General features: G+C 39.5%; 1 protein-coding gene across 5 annotated transcripts in view; it reads right to left on the bottom strand.

Annotated features, from left to right (window-relative positions):
- NALCN (sodium leak channel, non-selective) overlaps positions 1-23,279 on the bottom strand; it is a 3,563,801-nt gene that overhangs the window by 2,778,593 nt on the left and 761,929 nt on the right. For all 5 annotated transcript variants that reach the window (XM_044071239.1, XM_044071242.1, XM_044071240.1 and 2 more), the window contains exons 5-6: positions 5,659-5,798; positions 5,413-5,541 (exon numbers count right to left, since the gene is read on the bottom strand). In XM_044071239.1, coding sequence (XP_043927174.1) covers positions 5,413-5,541; positions 5,659-5,798 — 269 coding nt within the window. The remainder of the gene's footprint in view (positions 1-5,412; positions 5,542-5,658; positions 5,799-23,279) is intronic.

Below are 23,279 nucleotides of genomic sequence, written 5' to 3' on the forward strand. Positions count from 1 at the left end.
ATTGCAGGTGATTTCAATCATACTGACCTGAAATCTGTATTACCCCACTACCATCAGCATGTGAACTTTGCAACAGGATGGGAGAACACTCTAGATAAGGTGTACATAAATGTAAAGCTGGCCTTCAAAGCGGTATATTATCCACACCTCGGCAACTCAGACCATCTGGCCATCATTCTGTTACCTGCATATAAACCATTGCTAAAAAGGGGCAAACCAACAATCAAACAAGTAAGGATATGGCCTGAGGGAGCAGTCTCTGCACTGCAGGACTGTTTCAAATGCAGGGACTGGTCAGTATTTAGAGAAGCAGCTAAGAAGAACCAACATATAGACCTGGAGTAGTATACAGAATCAGTGATGGCTTACATTTCAAAATGTGTTGATGATGTAACAGTTATCAGAAGCATCACAATACGTGCAAACCAGAAACCTTGGCTGTCTGATAAAATATATGAGTTCTTAAAGGCATGAAATGCCACATTCAAATCAAAGGACAAGGATGTCCTAAGAGAGGCCGAGCAAATCTAAGTAGAAGTATAAAAGAGGCAAAAAGAACCTACGGAAGTAAAAATTCAGGAACATTTCTCTGACCGAAGTGACTCCAGATGTCTTTGGCAAGGCATGCAAGCAACAACTGACTACAGGCCTGCATCAACCCCATGTGATGACAACACAGAATTTTTGAATAAACACCTACTTCAGCATGGATAACAAACACTGCGGCAAATAAGCTCCTTATCGAACAGGGAGAAAAGGTGCTATGTCTCAGCACGTCTGATGTTCTGAAGACCCTGAGGAAAATAAACCCAAGAAAAGCAGTTGGACTGGAAAATATTATGAGAAAGGTTCTTAGAGAATGTGCTACTCAACTACCCACTGTACTAACTGACATTTTCAATATACCCTGCATCTACCACTTGTACAAAAATGATTAAAAAATACGACAGTCATCCCCTTACCCAAAAAATCTCAACCAACAAGTCTAAATGCTTAACGACCAGTTGCTCTTACATCCATGGTAATGAACAGTTTTGAGCAGCTAATCAAGAATCATATTTCTTCATATCTACCTGCAACACTGGGCACATTACAGTTTGCTTATAGATTGAACCGCTGCATGGCTGATGCTATAGCTATAGCACTTCATGAATCCCTAGTCCATCTAGAGAAGTCAGATTGCTGTTCATTGATTTTAGTTCCGTTTTCAACACTGTCATCCCCTGGAATCTGATAGAGAAGATGAGCAAGCTGGGCATCAACACCCCCTATGTAACTGGATACTGGACTTTCTCATAAACAAACCCCAAAAGGTATATGTGGGAAATAACAGTTCAAACAGTACCACACTGAGCATGGGTGTCCCACAAGGCTGTGTCTTCAGTCTTTTACTATTGATCTTGCTAATGCATGACTGCATGGCCAAGCATGAATCCAATAAAATTATCAAGTTTGTGGATGATTCCACTGTTGTAGGTGTTGTCAGGAACGGAGAGGAAACAGTCTAAAGGAAAGAAGTGGACCATCTGATAGGCTGGATTGACAGCAACAATCTGGCCTTAAATGTATGCAAGACCAAAGAATTAATAGTGGACTACAGGAGGTACTTCAGCCTCTGTATGTTAAGGGGGTGGCAGTGGAAAGTGTCAAAAGTGTCAAGTTCCTGGGGGTGCATATCTCCGATGACCTATGCTGGACAACTCACATTAACCACCTGGTGAAGAAGGCACAACATCTGCACTTCCTATGGAAACTAAGGAAGGTAAACCTGGCACAGACCATCCTCAAAGCCTTCTATAGGGTGAGCATCAAGAGAATCATGACTAATAATATCATTGTATGTTAAGGAAACTGCAAAGCTTCTAACCACAAGGGTCTCCAGGGGATAGTGAAGGCAACGGAAAAAAATCATCAGTTCCTTGGTCCCATCCATGGATGAGCTGCATGAGACTAGGTGTGCGGGAAAAGCTAGGAAGATAATAAATTACCCCACCCATCCTGCGCATGGCATGTTTCTCTATCTCTCCTCAGGTAGATGATATCGCAGCTTACACTGGAAAACATCTAGACTGAACAGGAGCTTCTTCCCTCTATCCATAAGGCTGCTGAACTCAAATGTCAAGGTGTCAAGCATGACAGTAAATAAAAGGATCAGTATGCCACAAGCTGTGATATATTGTGTATAGTTACTATTTGGCAATTGCTTAATAATTGGAACAGTTAACTGATCTCTTCTATCACTATTAGTGCAATAGCCAGAGTGAGTCATCACTCCATATATGTGCAAAAGAAATGAGTTTATCATACTAGTAATGTAGTTGTGCAATATTCTAAGCAAATCTCAATGGAAATTCTTAGTGTTGTGCAACACCTACTACTATAATATTGTCTAATGTCTTATTGTCCAGCATGGGGTAAATTTATGTGCTGTCAAGTATCCTAATTATTACTATATGTGCATCTCTCTTACTGCCCCTATAATTATATGTTATGTTATGTCTTGCACTGGGACCAAGCAATGAAACTTTGTTCAGCTGGCACTGATGGATACATCTGATCAACAATAAAGTTTACTTTGACTTTGCCTTTCACTAATAGGCCTGCACCTCCTGTTGTCAGAGTTGCATGACATTTATACAGAGGACCATCAGATGAGAAAAGAAGTGACATCACTAAGTGGAAGCTCAATTATCATTTATGGAATACCCTTCTTGTACAATTAATGGCTTATTTAATAACCTTGTTGTATTGCATGCTTACATCATATAGTTTGTACACTTTGGAATAGTGTAATATGTTCCATACAAGAACACAAGGAAGGGGAGCTGCAAATGGAAATCAACTCACACCAGTAAACGCTTCTACTGAAAATTAAAATAACAAACTATTTTTACTCCAAAATTTTCTAACAGTAAAAAAGGATCAATACATATGAATTAGAGGCAGCTTTCATATATTACTGTAACATTTTTGCTTTTTTATATATTTATCCCACAGACTCAAAAAATAAATCGGACAACAACTATCCGTATGCTACAATGGATAACACCCAGCAAGGTGCATGTAAATAACTGTGATATCTCAAGGATTCACTATCAGTGTCATAATTATTCATAAACACCGCTCAAAGAATAACTTTCTGGAGAATACAATTATACTAGCTATTACTCTTTAGGTTATAACAGTGTTCTAGGTATCCTCCTCATTTAAAAACTAATCAAAAATTACAAACATGCTAGAAGACTTGCACATGGTTAGACAGATAAGTTTGCTACCCAGTATTGGGTCAATAGTTATGCTAGAGTCCCATGGGATATATGGAGATGACCCCTTGAGGACATCAAGTGTTTCTGCTATACGGCTTCTAAATGTCCATGACTTTTTACATTTTTCTTTTTAAGTCTTTATGGAAAGATTCAGACCAGCAAAGCCAAATGCATGGGCCTCTATTACAGGAGGATTAAGGTATCACACAGTGAAAACACTAGCTTGGCTATGTTTTTCTTGTAGTTTTTAACTAATTGGTTTGTCTGTGTGATCTTTTTATTTGTTGGGTTAATTGTTATAGGATGGGTCTATATTATCTTATCGAAAAGCCGTTTCATCAAACACCTGTTCATCGTTCATAAGCGAAGTACCATTTCAGCGAATGGCCACATCAGCAATTTCTTTCCCTGGGAAAGAAATCGCTTAGCCATCCTTGTGAGTTTGCCCTTTTCCCCACTGCAGTGCGATCTTGGAGTTGGTATATTTAGTTGGGGGGGGGGGTTGTGGGTGGCACAGCCCTCCAGATTAAATATTACAAAGTGGGGGGCTTCGTCCCCCCATACAACCCAAAGTGTTGTATATTTCTTGGTAGGGTTAGCAATTTCTTTCCCAGGGAAAGAAATCGCTGATGTGGCCGTTAGCTGAAATGGCACTTCGCTTTTTACGGGTCGATGAACAGGTGCTCGATGGAATGGCTTTTCGATAAGATAATGTAGACCCTTATTGGACAACTAGTATTTTGAAACTGCAATGTATTGGGGATAAGGATGCTTTGTTAATGAGAATTGCAATGCTATTACATACAGTATCTTAGAGTAAGGCTTTTGAATCTTTTCCATATTCACTTCTAACACTAACATGGCTGCTTAAGTGAATGTGAACCAGTTATCATATACAGAAATAACAAAACCCTCTGTGATGTTTTTGCCCAACAGAAGGGACCATAGGAAAGCTTCCCTAAGAACAAATCCAAATGCAGTAAATACATTGTCTGTAAAGAAGCAACACAAGTACTGAATAATTTTTGTATTACTTGACAAAGGAAATTATTTTAAAATGTATACTTTAGAACTGATGATTGACAAGCAATACTATAATCTTACACAGTGGAAATGCAATTTTCATAACTGTTCCTGTCCCCGTGCATGCATGTGTGGGTGTTTTTTGGAGGGTGGTTAAAGCTGTCAAGACATTGACCGAAAAATCAGCCACAATTTAACTGTAGTCTTTCACATTTTCACATAAGTGCACTTAAAAGAACTTAATATGCCAAGTAAACATATTTTAATAAAAGCAGAATCAACATAATTCAATCCAATTGCTGCAAGTATTATACAAATGGTAGTTTTGATAATGAATACTTTAACAAAACAGCAATGCAGGCTGAATGTCTTTAAAAGGACCAGCACTCATTGAAAGTGTTAAGCTGTTTCATACCTTTGTAGAAAATCATATGATTCTATTTACAAACCTAATACATTTATTCAGGTCTGTTAAAATTTTGGAAATATCTCTATTTTACTTAAATCTAGGTAACACCCGTATATAACTATGACACGTTAACCTTTACAGTAAGATGTAATATTCAAGTTACAAGTTTTGAGATGCTTTTAACTTGACTAATTACTATATTCCTAGTGCCTGCTTCCTTCCTATTTAGAGATGCATACAGTGTCTTAGTAAGTTTAAGGCAAAGAACTATTGCACACGGACTAATAATTAGCTCCTAATACTGAATATCATCTTACATGAAAATCACACAAAAATCACCATGCTGGTAAGCATAATATGAAATAAAACATTATTTTATTTTATTTATTTATTGACATTTGTTAGCCGGGTTTGTCCAACTGGGCTTGTGGCCCATTTTCAGTGGAGACCCGAGGAGAAACGCTCCAGTAATACATTTTAAAACAAGTATAATTTTAAACAATATTGATATAATAGCAGTTATAGCAAAACGATTCACATATATGTTGGGTTACATGCATAAAGTTAAAGTTGCATTAAAAAGAAGCTAAGTATCTGTTCTGACAAACTATAACTCATTTGTTCAGATAAACTCAAAGCAGAATATATATACAGAACAGCCACACTTATATCTTTGAAACTTTAAAAAAAAAAGAGAAAAGAAAAAACTCTTACCCTGGTTGGGTGTCATTTGTCACACAATGATAGGTGAATGTTCCAAACATTTGAACACCAAGAATTCCATATAATAGAAGAAAGAACAGGAGAAAAATTGACACACTCCAGATTTGTTCTCCAGATCGCCTACAAAAACAAATGGTTGCAATCACTGCTACAAAACTATAACAAGAAAGACTGATGTAAAGTAATACTGACAAGCATATTTATTATATTATTCAAGAAGTGATGAGTTAAACTTACTTTAATATATTTGTTATCCGGGTTCTTGGCAGTTCAAACCTAAAGTAGATTCTGAAAGCTCGAATCATAATAAGTGGTCTGGGGATCCGCAACATTCTCCAGGGTGACATCCGGTCAACTATTTTAGCAATTTCAAATACCTATAAACAACACCATGATTTTACTTATTAAGTATTATTATTATTTAAACAAATTGCAATGCAACACAACATTAACTAACAATACCCTTTGGTTGTCAGGGCCAATGATTGCATTAACTCTGAAACTCTTTAAATTAGATGTACCTGTACAAGTATATGGTTTGTGCATTCACACCATGTTTACGTTTTTGAATGTGTTTAGTCACCTGCATGGTGTTATATTCATACAAAACAGCAAAAATTATACAACTGTTCCAATTTTCATATGTCACCCTAAACAATGTATCTAGAATCCATGTACAACAGTTTTAGAACTAATGTAGGGATAGCTGCAATCAGGGCTGGTCACAACTGCCTTATAAGAATATTGGGAAATGCTGTCTATTCATTTCTTTGCTATAAATCTAAGGATTTACTGAAATTAAAACTGAATGCATGGGTTGAACTTTTGGTAAAGGAAGTAAAAGGGTTGAATTCTGCTTTCAGTTTACAGTACTACAGTTAAGTATAATTCAGTATGCACTTCCTAAAGAACTACTTTATATGTACAATTAAGAAGTAGATTCAAGTAATCCTGTTCCAGACTGCAAAGCTCTGGGTAGAAATAGTTTTACCATGCCATTTTTTTCATTTACTGAATAGAGTACAACACTCAAATTACTGTCAGTTTATAGTTACTAATATGAGCAAAAATATACAGTTACAAAGAGAAGTGACTGAGAAATAGATATGCTAGCTTAAATTTTAACAAGGAAGTCTTCTGTCACTATATGTAAATCATCAATTAACAAAGTAGTGGTACTAACAGTCCATGGATAGTCTGTATATTGTGTGCTTGTATCTATCACCTATACTTATGCTCTAAATGCCATTGGATGCCTGCCCTTAGTCCTTTCTACAGGTCTCAGAGTTCCTTCTCCCTAAGCATCAGGTGCCCAAGTCACAGGATGCAAAGCACTGATGAATAATTCTCAGGAGTGCCTTCTATGTGTATTCCAGGATCAATTCCTCTGCTTTGGGAGATTTCTTCTTTCTTCATGTTTGTGTGTCTGTGAAGTTGGTATATATAAGTTTGAGGCATGTGAGAGTTTACAGTTTGAATTTCAGCTCTTGTGTTTTTTTGGGCATTTGTTTTCAACTTTATGGTTCATTGGCTTTTAGATGTTTGAGGTTCTGGAGTAGAACCCTGCACTAAGACATATTCAGTGGTCTATCTCAGCTCCATTAGCTCAAGGAATAAGAGACATCAGAATAAGAATGAAGTACAATAATATACTTTCCCAGTCGACTCCAGGCACATGGCAGATGTCACTACACCTATTTGTTGTCCTTTACGGTAGAGCATAATTCAAGTTTCTATAGTCACTCCCTGTTCCATGAGATTTTATTACTCATTAACTTTGGTGTTTGGTATCACACAGTAATTACATATTAGTTAATTAAATAAATGTATGTAGGTATCTTCCTAAATGAGAATAAAAATACATTACTGGACAAACACTGGTGCCTGCTTGTAGAACTCCTCCAATGAAAACCAGAAAAAGGGAAACTGTTGAGACTCCCATTTCTAGCAACTGAATAATGATACTGCCATTTTTTTCCTGCATAGACATTTAACTCCATTCTCTTTAACAGATAAGGTAGATCAACGTCAAAAGTAGTTTATACGGGAGTGAAAAATATATACTCCATTCCACAGAAAAAGAGTATGAGTGACCACCTTGAGCATGTGCAGCCTAGCCTGTGATCTTAGTTCCCTAAAAAAGTCAGACATCTTGGTTTCTGGCTGAATTACAAATGATCAAAGTAGTTCAAGTAATGCATGACAGAGGATGGGAGGAAAAATATTCTGCAACCTGGGCAGAATGGAGACTGTGAAGTGGAATGAACTGGAAACAGATCTCAGAGACAACATAACTATGGAGTTCCCTCAAAGAATCATGGATTGAAAGTCTGTAGTTGTAGATCCAAACATGATTCCATGAGAACAATACAGTACACTTGATATGTTTCTAAGGGACTAGGCTCAGTGTCAGGAATGGGTATCTAGAACTTCTCAAGAACTGAAAGGCATAGGCAAAAACACCACTCTGAAAAGGTGGCACCATGCACAGTTATATTTCAGCCTTTGTAGGAAAAACCTTTTCAGGACACCACTTCAAATATCTCTAAGTCAGAACTGGTGGTCAATCTCACATCTTTTATGAAAAAATCCCTCTATGGGAGATTTACTTAAAAAAACAGGACTGTTAGAAAAATAAATTCATAACATTATAAACATTAAGGCTAAATGGCAAAAAGATATTAGATTTGTTTTAAATATTCAAAGTTTTTTTACTTCCTTCTAAGAAATAATCAAAATGAACATGAACTTTCACTTTTCACAGTCAATAGTTAAATTACATTTTCAACAACTATGACAAAAGTAACATTTTTCAGTTCACATAGCAGTGGGAGTGCCATCATTTAGTAGAAATACCTTCCTCCTAAGATTAATATCTTACTTTCTATAACACAAGAGCTTTCCGGACATTTATTACATCCAGACTTTATCATTCTCTTACAAGTTATGGCTGTGAGGGCAGTGTATGTGTGTTGGGAGAGGGCTGACGTGACTGGATGCTAGCCTGCTGATATTCAATGAATGACTTATCTATCCAAATCCATGCACTATGGTAATAACTTAATCATAAAGTTTGACTGGCAGTTGCCAGAGAGATCAAAGGCTCCAAGTTGTTAAATCAGCTACTTTCTAAAGCCCAAGGTAGAGAGGTTGATTCTATTTATATATTGTGTGAATCTGAGCAGGTCATTTAATGAGGCAGTATTTTAGGTACCCCCTGAGAAGGAACATGTGTCCAGTGGGTTTACCTGGTAAAGAAATGTATAAAATAAAAAAAATACATTTTTGTTTCAGCTTTCCTTGACATGCCATTTCCTGTACATCAGCCATGTCAATTAATAATTGTTTCATATTGTTGCATATTTGGAATACCTTTAGACTTCCAGTGTCTAGTGATAATTTTATTTGCCAGTAGCCTAATTATTGCTAGCAATTATTTATTATACCTAGATTTTTCACTATACTGCGGTGGTGGTGTTGCGGTAGCATTGTCGCCTCACAGTAAGACGTTGTCCTGTTCGATTCTCAGCTAGCGCGTCTTCTGTGTGGAGACATGCGTGAATGGGCATACCTTCCTTGAAGATTGTGCATCAGGGCCGCCAACTCGGCACATAAAAATCTACTGCCAGTCATTAGCGGACCGGAGTTCCGCTGTGGCGACCCCTAACCGGGGAAAAAGCCGCAAGACACAACAACAACCTAGATTTTTCACTATCCAGAAGGATTCCCCAAAAATATAGTACTAAATTCAGTGACAATTGAATAAGAAAGGTCTGATTCACTGAATGTTGCAGTTTCTGAGGACATCCTCAGAAAATATGTAATTCCTTGGCTTGCTAATTTCCTTTACCTATCCAGCAACTACCACTTACAGCAGGAAATATTTTTGTTCAAACCAGATTATAAAAAAATACACTGTAAATACCACCATGCAATTATTTATTCAAAACTGCCTAGATTTGTTAGCATATCTCTACACTAAACCGGTATCTCACTATTTAACTCTAGTGCATTGAATATCTTGTAATCTGTGGCAGGACAGTCTTATTTTATCCATTAGTAAATATTTACTATTGGGAAGAATCTGAAGTCTCACAATTTCAATGCATTCTTGTCTTTTTCTCTCATTTTACCTGGTCTAGTCACTTAACTAAAACTGTGCTACATTTCTCACATGCCTGGGACTATTTCAATGTATTTCCTTTTTGCATTAAAACTCTGTAAACTTGTTCATCTTGAAATGAAAGTTCAAATTTAATAATTCTTTTTCCCAGGATATTAACTGCACTGTTTTGAAAAGTTGATGCCCATATTTTAAAGATGTGTTCTAAGCCTCAAGTACCAAAAATAGTTTATTAATCATTTATTTTGGATTAAACCGTACTGGAAGTTAATTCTGGGAGGCACTACTTATCGAATTTCTACCCTAACCATGCTCTGATTCCACTAATTGGTTCACCACTGTTGACACAGTTTTTGATCTAGCTGATCTAGTATATCAAAAGTTAACTGTTTCTAAATGCTTTCCTTCCCAACTTTTATTAAGAGCACTTTTTTAAATTGAATTATACTCAATGGATACTAACAAGGGAGAAACTTTAAGATGTTCTGTCTTTATGTAGTAAGTTTGATACCCGGCCTCCTAGCTGATTTGGAAGAAGTAATTTTTTTTCTAAATTACCCTTGGTACTTTATTATCCCAGAGAAAATTTAACATTCATTCCTTAACTGTAGTCAAAAATTACCCAGGAGGTTGGTCCAGAAATCCTTGACCTACAAAAATGATTTGTAGGAGTACACACATTTGCAATGCCCAAGCATTCTAGTCTAACCTTAAAATGAATGCTCCTCAGGTCCTATATAATTATTGTAACTTTTGTGTTAAGCCCTCATACTTCTTTCTCTCTTCTACTGTACTTTGAACTTAATTTCTCGGGTACTTGAACTTAATTTGCTTCCACAAGTAGGAGCAAGGCATTTGCATAGTTACAGATAAACAGCACTGTTCTTGTTTTTGTTGGGTTCATTTTGCACCCAGAAATACCACCTACATTTGTGTAACATTTCAAAATGTGTACTGAAATTTCTGTGGGTTTGGGCTACAAATAATATCATCATTAAAAAACAGACAGATTTAACATGCTTGTCTTGCCAGCCACAAACTTGCATTTCTGGCTGTCTCATCCACTAGGCCAAGGGTTCAAGACAGATTGCAAACAGCTTAGAGCATTGCCTTGCTGAGTGCCTCAAATTAATGTTAGCAAATCTAACATTTTGGCAAATATTTTAATTCTTGCCTTATAGCCTTCACATTGACAGACACTTGAGATTTCCAACCTATTGACAGGAAAGATTTCATGTAAATAAAGTCTAGCACAGCTAAACTTCTCCAATCAAACAGCCTCCTAGCAATCAACTTTTAATAAGTTTACACTATTTCTCAGAAGATAACATCCCTCAGTTTGGCTAGCCCAAAATCACATAGCCATTTACAGTCAAATGATTAAAGCATAAACAATTCATAATCTACCCATGCACTGATATGAAGAAATATGCTGTCATCCTTTCTTGAAAAAATACCTTTTCCTTTCATAGGTTAAGAAAACCTTTGGCTGGAATTCAAAAACATGCTTAGCTCAACTGAAGTGTGCCCAGTACAGGTACAGGTCATAGTAAAAGTAAGCATAGATAAGGCCTGTGGTTAATCATCTATTAACTAGGTACAAATTCATAGCCCACTTACTTGGTTATTAGAAAACCTGCTCAGCCAATGCACATAATCATGGGTGAAGGCGGGAATTCTGCTGTTCCAGCTAGGAGTGTGATGAGGAAAATAAAGAAGCACAGGGAAAGCATGTCCTTCAGAGTGTGTGTACATGTGCTAATTCACGACAATATGGAGAAAACAAATACAGTACTTTAAGGGGTTCAGTGCGATGTACGAATCTGATTTTATGGTGATAAGGAGCATCAAGTAGAGCAGTATACACAAGAGAAACAGGAAAGGGGAGCAATAGGACAGGCTGCTTTTTGTGGGGCAGGTACTGTTTTTTAAGAAATGGAGATGGAGAAGGATATAAATGAAGGTAAAGGACAGAATCAAAGACTGATGAAGAGGTGCTGACACATTGAGTCCTGGGGGTTACAGTGGATTTATAGATGCTCAATAAAAGGAGTAAACAGGTGATGGGAAGGATCAGATCCCCGACCACATCTACCAGTCGCAATTACGTCACAAAGTTTTCACCCCCAGCAGTACCAGTGCAGGAAACAATGGTGCTCCCAGTCAGTGAATCAACACCATGGGAAGGAGAGGTGAACACCTGGCTGCACCTCACTTCACCCACAGGGGAGGCAGGCTGTATGTACAGGTGCGGTACCTGGAGAGGGTAGCTGGGCCTGCTGGGGGACTGGTGACAGTGGCTGTGCTACTAGTATACAAAATGCACACAGAAATTGTGAGAAATAAAATAAACAGAAAATAATTAGTAAAGGAATGAATGGCAACAAAGAAAGACAAGGAAGGGGGAGAAAAGCATACATAAGATACACATATATAATATATGAAGAAAGGCTACGTATAACTACAGCAGTAGAACTACATATCAGTGCACTCCCACTAACTTCCTACATGTATAACAGAACTACCTGTATGCTAGGAGATCCTATATGATAAGGGGGGACAGGTAGCAGCCGTGACATGTACAGATATGCTGTTGCTGGGAAGTCTATTGCTGTCCCTGCAGGCAGCAGTTATATTATGATGAAACTTTTTATCTCTAACATAATATATTTATTCTCTTTTCTAAGTCTAGCATGTATACAGCAACAAAAAATGGAAACATCAGACATACATAAAATCTGTATAACTGCATGCATATATTCAGAATACCACAAAATGTGATATGCCTGTATTTTCTGGTCCACCGGAAATTATAGACCCATCAGCCTAACTAGCCTGATTTTAAAGGCCATGGGACAGATTACCATGGACCTCATTACAGTGACATTGGCAACCTCCAAACACTTGACCCCACACAGTTTGGCTTTGTCAAGGGGAGGACATGTCTGTTAAATCTGGTAGACTTCTTTGAGACAGTCACTAAAGCCATGGACGAGGGGAAGACAGTGCACACTGCCTACCTCGACCTGGTCAAAGCCTTCGACACTATTTCCTATTTGGGCATAATAGATAAACTCTCTACTAGGTATCAATCCATATGTTACCAGATCGGTAGCAAACTGGCTCACTGATGGAAACCACCTAATCAAAATAGGGGAAGCCACCTCAAGCAGTAGACCCGTAATGAGTGGCATACCCCAGGGACTGGTCTTGGGGCCTCTGTTATTGGGGATGTACTTCTATGAGGTGCAGACCAAAACCAGTGGGCTATGGCTGACCAAGTTTGCAGATGACTGCAAGTTGTGTGTGGTCATCAATTCCCCAAGTGATGTGGACATCCTCCAAGAGGGTTTACCCAAACAAATGACTGGTGCCAGAAACATGGCCTCAAACTGAATGCCAAAAAATGCATCATCATCCCCTTTGGGGAGAGTGATGTCCCCACATATTATCACAACAATAACAATGCCCTAAACTCGCAATCAGTCATGAGGAATTTGGGCACCCAGGTTGATAGCAACCTGACTTTTGACCACCATGTTGCTAACATTGTACAGAAAGCCTTCTACATGTCATAAGTAAAGGTACCTCATCCAGGGACAAGGAGGTCATAACATTCCTTTATTGTTCCCTTATAAGGCCCATTATTGAGTACAATGCCCCTTTGGCATGTACCTCACAAAGCACACGCAGCAGCTGGAGAGACCACAGAGGTTCCTCACCAGGAGAATCCAGGGACTCAAACATCTACCCTACACAGACAGGCTAAAAACCCTGTCCCTCTACTGAGTTTCATACAGACTCCTCAGAAGTGACCTCTGTCTGGCATACAAAGCAATCCCAGACCCCGCTTTGATGGGACTGCTGCAAATCCGCAAGATAAGCTCCGATTGAGTAACCTGCACATGTGACCTCAACCTGCTCTATGACATCAATAGGACTTACTGATGGGACAGATTTGTGTCCCAGAGACTCTCCCATCTGTGTAATAGACTCCCTCTCCATGTCAAGCAGAGTACGTTATTATCCGTTTTCAAGTACAACCTGGATAACTGCATGGGAAACAGAAAATACACCCCTGGAATTCCACCTGTGTCCCTGCTGGACAGGGGCTTTGGGTGCTGACTTGTCTAACCATAGGCTAAACTCTTGGCTAGGCTTATAAGGGCCTCAGGGCCAACAGCTTAGTAACTTCCTATGATCCTATGAAAAGTAACAGTTTTTCCCACTTCCCATAAGGGTCATTGACCCACCCGTGCATACTCAATGTACTTTGCAGGTGCCCATGTGTGCATAAAAGTATTGTTACTAGTCAGTTTGATAGAGTAAGTAGGCTAACTGATGAGGCTTGCCATTTCAAGGCAGAATGTGAAATACTTAAAGAGAGATTTTGTGCGAGAGGGTACCCACCTGTGATGTTAAATGAGGCAATGGACAAAGCTATTTCAAAAAGGGAGGTGGTTAAGGCTGATATTAACAGGAATGTTGCTATAGATCAGTCTAATGTGAGTGAGAATAATAATAAAAACAGTGCGAACACTAAAGATTATTCTTTGGCCTGTTTTCTTAATAATTCTGTAGACAAAGGAGGTAACACTGGAAAATATGAAGGTCTCTCCAAACACCATTATATTGGGTGACTTCAACTACCCAAACATAGACTGGGAGCATTACTCTAGCTCCAACACCCTAGCCCAAAGGTTCCTAGAATTTATAAACTCAAATGCTATGGAACAACTTGTTACCACTCCCACAAGAGGGGAAAACATACTGGACCTGATCATCACCAACATGCTCCAGACCAGAAGTGTATCCCTCACTGGTAAGATCAGACCATAAACTAATCTCACTGGATATTCACATCCCGACCCCACCCCCTGCCCAGAAAACCACAGTGAAAAACTTCTCTAAAGCAAATTTTACACTCCTCAAAACTGAGGTGGAATCCTTCAAAGCCCCCGGGCCTGTGGAAAATACAGCCCAGACCGCAGAATCCTTTATAAACGCATTCTATGAACACCTTCAGGAATGCATGGATCATGCGATCCCAAATAAAACCAAGACCCAATCCTCCAAAGGCAGATGTCCTGTCTGGTGGACCCCAGCCATAAACAAACTATACAATAGAAGGAGGAAGCTACTAAATGATAAAGCAAAATCCCAAAAAGGGAAGGCATCACTGATCAGTATTAGCAAAAAACTACGGGCACACATAAAATTGTCTAAGGCCAGCTTCGAGAGAAAAATTGCACAGGACACTAAGGATAATCACAAGGCTTTCTTTAGTTATGTTAGGAACCTGGGTGGTAATTCCCAGATATGCTCAGAATTAGTCCAAAATGACAAAAAATACACCGCACCCACAGACATTGCCAACATCCTAGCTGACAGGTTCAGCGCAAACTTCTCCCCCCCCACCAAAGGGCAAATATCTATCCCAGCAGAGTGCTGCCCCCCTGACATCTCAGATGCTCAGGTAAGAGCCGCCCTCTCCAAAGCAAAAAACACAGCATCAATGGGACCAGATGGTGTCCCGGGCTGCGTACAAAAAGAATCCAGAGACAGCGCACACAATCCGCACTTTATTCAAAGGATAAAACGTCCAAAACTAGATCACAGAGTTCGTAAACGCTATTAAACATCCAGTCCCGGGCTGCGTCCTACATGAACTCAAAGAAGAGCCAAACCCAAACATAAAACTACTGTTCAATCTCAGCCTTACTACAGGATATGTGCCCAAAGAGTAGCGTACAGCAACAGTGGTCCCTCTCCATAAAGGTGGTGCCTCAACAGATCCTGGAAACTATCGCCCCATAAGCCTGACTAGCTTGGTCTGCAAAGCTATGGAAAGGATCATCATGGACCTCATAAATAAAGATATTGGGGACCTACAAACACTGGATCCTACCCAGTTCGGCTTTGTTAAGGGCAGATCCTGCCTCTTAAACCTGGTCAATTTCTTTGAAACAGTCACCAAGGCCATTGACGAGGGGAAGGTGGTCCACACAGCCTACCTGGACCTCGCAAAAGCCTTCGATACAATACCCCACTCGGGCATTATAGATAAGCTCACCAGCTTAAATATAAACCCCTATGTCACTAGATGGATTGCAAACTGGCTCAAGGACAGAACCCACATGGTTAGAATTGCTGGAGCCATGTCAGACTCCAAATCAGTTACAAGTGGTGTCTCACAAGGCTCAGTCCTGGGACCTCTCTTGTTCGGTATATATTTCTCGGAGGTACAGGCCAACACGGAAGGACTGTGGCTGACCAAGTTCGCAGATGACTGCAAACTGGGTGCCATAATCGACTCTCCAGCCGACACAAGCATCCTCCAAAAGGGCCTCATAGAAACAGACAACTCATGCCAGAGCCATGGCCTCAAGCTAAATGCCAAAAAGTGTATAGTCATCCCCTTTGGCAAAAACAAAGTGTCCACAAATTACCACATAGGTGGAAATCCATTAAGTACAGAAGAAGTAATTAGGGACCTGGGGACCCAAGTTGATAGCAATCTCTCATTTGACAACCACGTGGCCAAAGTGGTTAGAAAAACATTTTATATAGCCCACCTAATCATGAAGGGATTCACATCTAGATCAGGAGGTCATCGTGCCTCTTTACTCATCCCTCATCAGGCCCATAATTGAGTACAATGCCCCTTTTGGGATGTACCTTACCAGACACCTGCAGCAACTGGAAAGACCCCAAAAGTACCTCACCCAGAGGATCAAAGGGCTCAAACAGATGCCATATGCTGCCCGGTTAAAGAAACTCCAGCTCTACTCAGTGGCATACCGCCTGTTCAGAGGAGATCTGTGCCTGACATATAAAGCCATGTCCAACCTGGAATTAATGGACATGCTGCACCTCAGAAAATCCAAATCCCATCGAGCTACGCGCTCGAGAGACTTGAACCTCAGCACTGAAATAAATAGGACATGCTGGAGGGACAGATTCATAACCCAGAGGCTCCCTTCACTCTGGAATAAAATCCCAGTCCAGGTTAGGCAGAGTCCCTCATTGACTGTCTTCAAGAGGAATCTTGATGAGTGGATGGGAGATCATAGGTTTACCCCGGGTATCACTTCTGTGTCACTGTTAGATAGAGGCACAGTATACTAACCTCGAAAAAGGGCATAGCAAAATTAATTTAAAATGGGTGGCGAAAGCCAAACAAACTCTGGCTAGGCTTATAAATGCCCTAGGGCAGATAGCCTAGTATGAACCTATGAACCCATACTTAGAACAATTGGAAGTTCTTAATGAACTTTCAAGATTTTAACAAAATAATATCAGAGGTTCCTATTTTTGTGACCAAAAGGGATAAGAATCTTAAAGAGTATTTTTACAAAGATAAAGAGAGTGGTTTGGGCAATTGCATGTTCAAGGGAATGTACAGATGTAATAGTTTTAAATATTGTAAATATGTTCTGGAAGGATCAAGAATTATGATATCAACCAGAAACCGTGAGATATATCTACCAGGAAGATTTAATTTTAAGTCAAAATATGTGGTATATATAGTGTTATGTGGGCTTTATCCTGCCTTTTATGTAGGAAGAAGTACTGGGTATTTTTATTTTAGGATTTATGACAGGCAAGAATCTACAAATGCACTGGCTGGGCATGTTATTTCGTGTTATTCTAATGAACAGTTTTTCAGTTATAGAGCAGGTAAAAAATTATGAGTTAAGGTGGGATGCTGAAGATGATCTTGATTGGAAAGAGTATTGTTGGCAGGTTTGGCTAAATGCCTGTGTTTATCCGGATATTAATGGTAGAGAGAATTTTAAAATTGTTCTGAAAAGGAAGGGGTTAAAGCATTAAATTATTTGGGTCATGTGATTTTCGATTACAGCTATTTAATCTCTGTCTGCGTGATTATACAACTTGGCCTGATGAAGTTCTGTTAGAACAAAAGCACTTAGTTGTGTTTTTTAATTAGATTTTATTAAAATGTTTTTTTTTTTAGCTGTTATTTTACACTATCATTAGTAGATTCTATGACCACTTCCAGATTGTAGCCTTCAGCAAACTTTATCAGCCACAGACCTTTAGTTTTAGCATGCACTTCAAAGAAATAGATTCCAAACAGTAGAGGTCCCAGGACTGATCCCTGTGGAACATCACTGATTACAGGTCTGCTGTTGGACGTGGATTTCCCTATTTTGACTATATGGGTTCTATCAGTGAGCCATTTAGTGACCCATCTAATGATATATGGCTTCATACTAGATGGGCGAGTTTGTCAATTATGCCTGGGTGGGGGATAGTATCAAAAGTGTTGGCTAAGTCTAGGAAGGCAATATACAGATTTCCCTTCATCAAGGGCCTTGGTGACTGTCTCAAAGAAGTCCACCAGGTTTAACAGGCATGATTTCTCTTTAACAAATCCAGGGTCAAGTGTTTGCAGGTTACTAATATCTTTGTTGATAAGGTCCATGATAATTCTCTCCTTGGCCTTGTAGATAAGGCTAGTCAGGCTAACAGGTCTATAGTTCCCGGGGTCAGTGGAAGCACCACCTTTGTGCAGGAGTTAATTGCGGCTTTTTTCCATTTAGCTGGGATGAAGCCAGTGCTTAGACTATGACTGAAAAGAGTACCCAATGGCATTGACAATTCTTGTCTGAGCTCATGCAGGACACAGCCTGGGATGTTATCAGGTCCCATGGATGCTGTGTTTTTGACCTTAGAGAGGGCATTCACGGCCTGCACTTTAGAGATATAAGGTAGATGGCAGGTGGTAGAGATGTCCTGGGGTAGGTGTGGTGGGGACAGGGGAGTGAAGTTTTCACAGAACCTGTCAGCTAACAGGTTAGCAATGTCCACAGGTTTAATATAAACATTAACTGCCAGTTCAGCACAAATCTGGGCCTTTTCTTTTAGGTTACAGATGTAACTAAAGAATGGCTTATGGTTGTATTTAGTTGAAGAAGCTAATTTAGATTTGTAGTTAGCTTTGGAGAACTTCACAATAAGTCTTATTTGCTTGTTTAAGCTGAGGAGGGAGTGTTTCCAGTTTAAGGCTTGCTCCCTCTTACTCTTAGACAGCAATGTATTCCTCTTATTGTAAAGCCTGTTAATGGCAGTTGTCAGACAGGCTTGCTCTTCCTTGAGGAGCTTGTTTTTGCTCCTATCAGGTACGGCCAAGTCAATGCAGTTTTCAGGTGTTTGTATAAAGCATTTGTGTAGAACTCAGCATAGCTGCCAGTTCCATCTGAGGGGGGTAGGTGCAGTGAAGCTATTCATACCATCCTGTATGAGGTTATAATCTGCCTTGGAGAAGTTTTTTAATTTAGTTGGTGCTGGGGGGGGGGGGACAGGTGTGATAGTAACTTTGAATGAGACTGATTTATGGTCAGATCTTACCAGGGAAGACCTTACAATGGGGGTGCTACAGTGGTACCCCTTATTGGTAAGCATCAGATCCAGGATATTGGCACCTCTTGTGGGGGTGTCAACTAGCTGGTCCAGGGCATTGGAGTTAAATGAAGTTGAGAAACCTTTGGGCAAGTGAGTTTGAGCATAAGTAATTTATCCAGTCAATGGATGGGTAGTTAAAGGCACCCAAAACCATGATGTTTGGATGTATCTTGATAGAATCAAGTAGATCCAAATAGGCAGAGTGGATGTCCTGATTCATGGAGGGGGTCCTGTAGCTGGCAATGACTTGAATAGGTGTCCTACCAACAGTTAATTGCACCTGAAGCATCTCCAGGGAATCATGCTGTCTAACCAATCTGGAGGTGTAGTTATCTTTAATGAATATCGATACACCACCACCTTTAGTTTTCATGCCATCAGTTTGTGGTATGAAAGTGTGGAAAGAGGTATAGCTCGATATGGCTGCAGTGTTCTCCACAGCCTTGAACGAGGTCTTTGTGACTGCACCAAGGTAAGGAGGACTGATTCCAGTGAATGCAATTTCATGTTAAGATTCCTATCGTTTAGCAGCAAAACCTTAAGGTTATTCTAAGATGGAGTTCTTACATCGGGAATTTTTTCCTTGAGACACTGACTAAAAAATGCACTATGGGGGTGGCAAAAGCCTTGGCCAGTAGCCAAAATCCCAGGGGTGATAGATGAAGACCTTCTCTTGCAAAGTATCGAGGTCTGTCGATCATGTCATCCCAGGCTGACAGATACTGTATCCACTTGGAATGACACCAGAAACTAAGTCAATTATTGAAGTCAATCATTTTCTGTTTGTATTGAGGCATCATCCTATGTGAAGGTAAATTGCTGCTTAAGGCTAGGGACATACCAGCCTGAGACACATAATCTGAGAGCTCAATCATATCTCTCTTCATATAGTCCAGAGAAGTGTGGTTCAAGTCATTCACACCAACATGGACTATGATAGAGTCATAACAGTACCTGTTGCTGAGAGACTTGAGTCCATGTGTGATATGGTGGATCCTGGCACCTGACAGACAGCTGATCGTGATCTTCTCCTTAACCAGTCTGATGAGAGGGACATCTCTCGTGTCTCACGATGGAATCACCTAGGATTAATATGTTTGTTTTTTGTTTGGTTTTGAAAGATGTGTCCATTTTTTTGAAATGCCTGGGTGGGTTGGGGGGGGGACAGTAAAAAGAGTTTGTGAGTACAAAATGCAACTTTCTGACTACACCCCTGTTCTTAGTTAAAAGGTTTTTATTTTTATTGTGAACAAAAAAAAATGACAACATACCATGAGCTACCACTATAGAATTATATTTAAGAAAACATTTTCAGCTGAGCTTCATCAGGTCCATGTAATAGAGTGATTTGTATAGTGGTTATAGTTTGATTATTGAATATGCCTGCTTTTACAAGGCTATCACCAGACTACTTGTCTGTTTTGTATCACATGTAATACAAGAAGCTGTGTCTGCCTTTGTGGGGCTCATACACTTTGAAAGCTTTATTACAGAACTTTTTCCAGTCTGACTTGTCCTTATAAATGCTTGTATCACATGTAATATGACAGGCTGTGCCCACTTTTATGAGGTTCATATCTCCGGAAATACATTATGAAGGACTTACCTTCTCTGGAACACTCTTTGTTTCACTGTGTATATACCACAGCAATCAGGTATAGATTTTTTAGCCACATGGCCTGCATTTAACATCATTTCTGTAATTTGCAGTACACTGGAAATTGTTAATCCCAAACCCTGCCCCCTAGGCACAGTTTGCCTATACCCAAGGTTTGAAATATTTACTTTTGTATTAAACATTTTGCATAGTCTGTAGTTTATCACTTGGTAGATTTTTATTCCATTGTAACAAAAAGCCTATAAAAAGGTTCTGAGGTCTCAAACTGTATTTACATTTTTCCTCCTGCTTGTGCATATCCATGAGCTCTATAAACATGAGCACTGAGACTTGTTTCCACTGTAAGCTATTTCTCTGGATTCATGTATTTAAAAAGAAATAGGAGTTACCTAGTGAGGCTCTAAGTGACCACTGCCCCTGCATATAAAAAGGTCTGCCTTCATCAGGAAGAAGAATGGGGGCTGGTCATATTAGTCATGCATATGACCCTCTTGTAAGCTGACACTGTAATCCCTTTTGCCAAACAAGAAAAGATTAGTCTTTCATACTGTAATTCAGGAAATATGAGCCCTGTAAAGTGGGCAAAGCCACTCATTTACACATGATACAAGCACTAATAAGGACAAGTCAGACTGGAAAAAGTTGTGCAACAAAGGTTTCATAATTTGCTTCAAGGTATATCAGCCCAACAAAGGCAGACACAGCCTCCCATATTACATGTGATACAAAACAGGCTGGAGAATTATAATGATAGCCTTGTAAAAGCAGGCATTTTCAGAAATCAAACTGTAAACCTCTATAAAATACTCTATAAGATAGACCTGATGAAGCTCCAGTGAAAGTGTTTTCTTAACTATATTTCTATAGTGGTATCCCATGGTATGCTGTAGTTTTTTTTTTTCTTTCACTAAAAATAAAACCTTTTAACTGAGAATGATGTTTCCAGGCTGCTGAGCTGGTAAATTCTCATGGGTCTTTCAGGAATATTCAAATAAAGGAATAAGCTCTAAACTTTGGCATTGACTCCCTGCTTTTCCATCTCCCATCTCCCAGATTTTCCTCCAATCATCTCCCCTGGATGCTCCCTCCATTTTATATAACTGATCAGTTGAATGTAATGTATTAGAACAAGAATGTTCATCCATTTACCTACTTAACTGAATATATTACTTGAAACTTCAACAAAGTTTTTTAATTCCTCCCAGAGGGGAGCATCAGAAAGAGTCTTCTAGATCTGCTAGCTAAAGTGAGTTTATCTGGACTAATCTTTGGTTCTCTGTTTCTTGTTAGTCTTGTCACAATCTGGGCCACAGTTGGGATACCAAACCTGACAAGAACTTTCTGGATTACCTCATTTTTATTTGTGAGGGGAAGAGGGAGAAAGAACACATTCACATACTTAGTAATACTGGAAACACCAGCAAGATGGAGCACAAATTGACAACAATTGTGTATGCAATTTTTCTGCTTGACATTGGCTGTATTACAGATCGTTATGTATTTCACAAGCAAAAAGGATGGTGGAAATACATAGCAATAACAAAAACGAAATGATGCCAGTGCATTATGTTAATACACTTATGGCCACAATTGCATATATCAGTGTATTTACTGTGTGCATTTGAGAAAGACATCTTCCTCCTACTTAAGGCAGTATTTGCATTATCACGGAAGTAAATCTGCTCATAAATGATTTATGTCTGCATCTGAATTCAGCGCACCTCTCTGTCTATACAGTCATAATAGTGAGCTATGCTTACAACCTGTGCTGTCAAAGGCATGATAACTGGAATGTCAGCCACAACCACTTATCATATGAATGGTAGTTAACTGTGCAGTGTTGTTGCAAGCCACTGCCAAATGCACTGACCTGCAGGCTTCCTATGCCATCAATAACTTACCATTTTGCTTTTTTCCTTGGTGTGAGGTTCACTGTACTATAGGTATACAATACTTTCTATTAGCATACAAGTCTGTTTGGTGGCCCACAGATATATAGTAGGAAAATCCTGCAGCACACAGAAGCTAGGCTGAATGAGGGTGGGTCTATGATGTCTAATGATATACTTATCCTGACATACATTTTTCTTTTCCTTGCACAGCAGGATATCTACCAAAAGTAAAGGAAATACAAGTTCTTCCAATCCGACAATGAGATCCTGCTACAGGCCCTACATCTTCACAGTCAGCAGGAAATCAGACATGATAAATCTGGCCAGCTCTTAAGTGACAGTGTCTGGTAAATGACATAAATGCTGCTGGTGGCAAAGTAAGACATTATGACCAAATCAGGCATTGGGCCATTGAATGATTAGGGCCACCTGCCTGGCACAGGAGCTGAGGACAACAGGAGTTGGACTGACGGTCAAACCACCATTATCAGAAATGGTATTTCTGCATGGGGGGGGGGGGGGCTCTGAGTCTCCAATAGGTCACAGTGGAATACTGGATAATATTGCAGTACTTGATCGACCTCAGAGTATCTCTGTTGGAGATGCTCCAAGTATGTATGTTTTTACTTCAACTGGTATGTATGATGTGTAACTGTGATGTGTACTGCAGATTACAGGCACTATCACATCTCTTCACTGCAACAACAGGGCTTCAGGGTACAAGACCACTGGTACATATTAAGGTAGCTCTCATTATAGTCAGTAGTAATCATTCATTCACTGGGATTAAAGTAGC

This window comes from Protopterus annectens, chromosome 5.part0, assembly GCF_019279795.1.
Source record: "Protopterus annectens isolate FY-2018-M chromosome 5.part0, PAN1.0, whole genome shotgun sequence".
In the NCBI taxonomy this organism is placed as follows: domain Eukaryota; kingdom Metazoa; phylum Chordata; order Ceratodontiformes; family Protopteridae; genus Protopterus; species Protopterus annectens.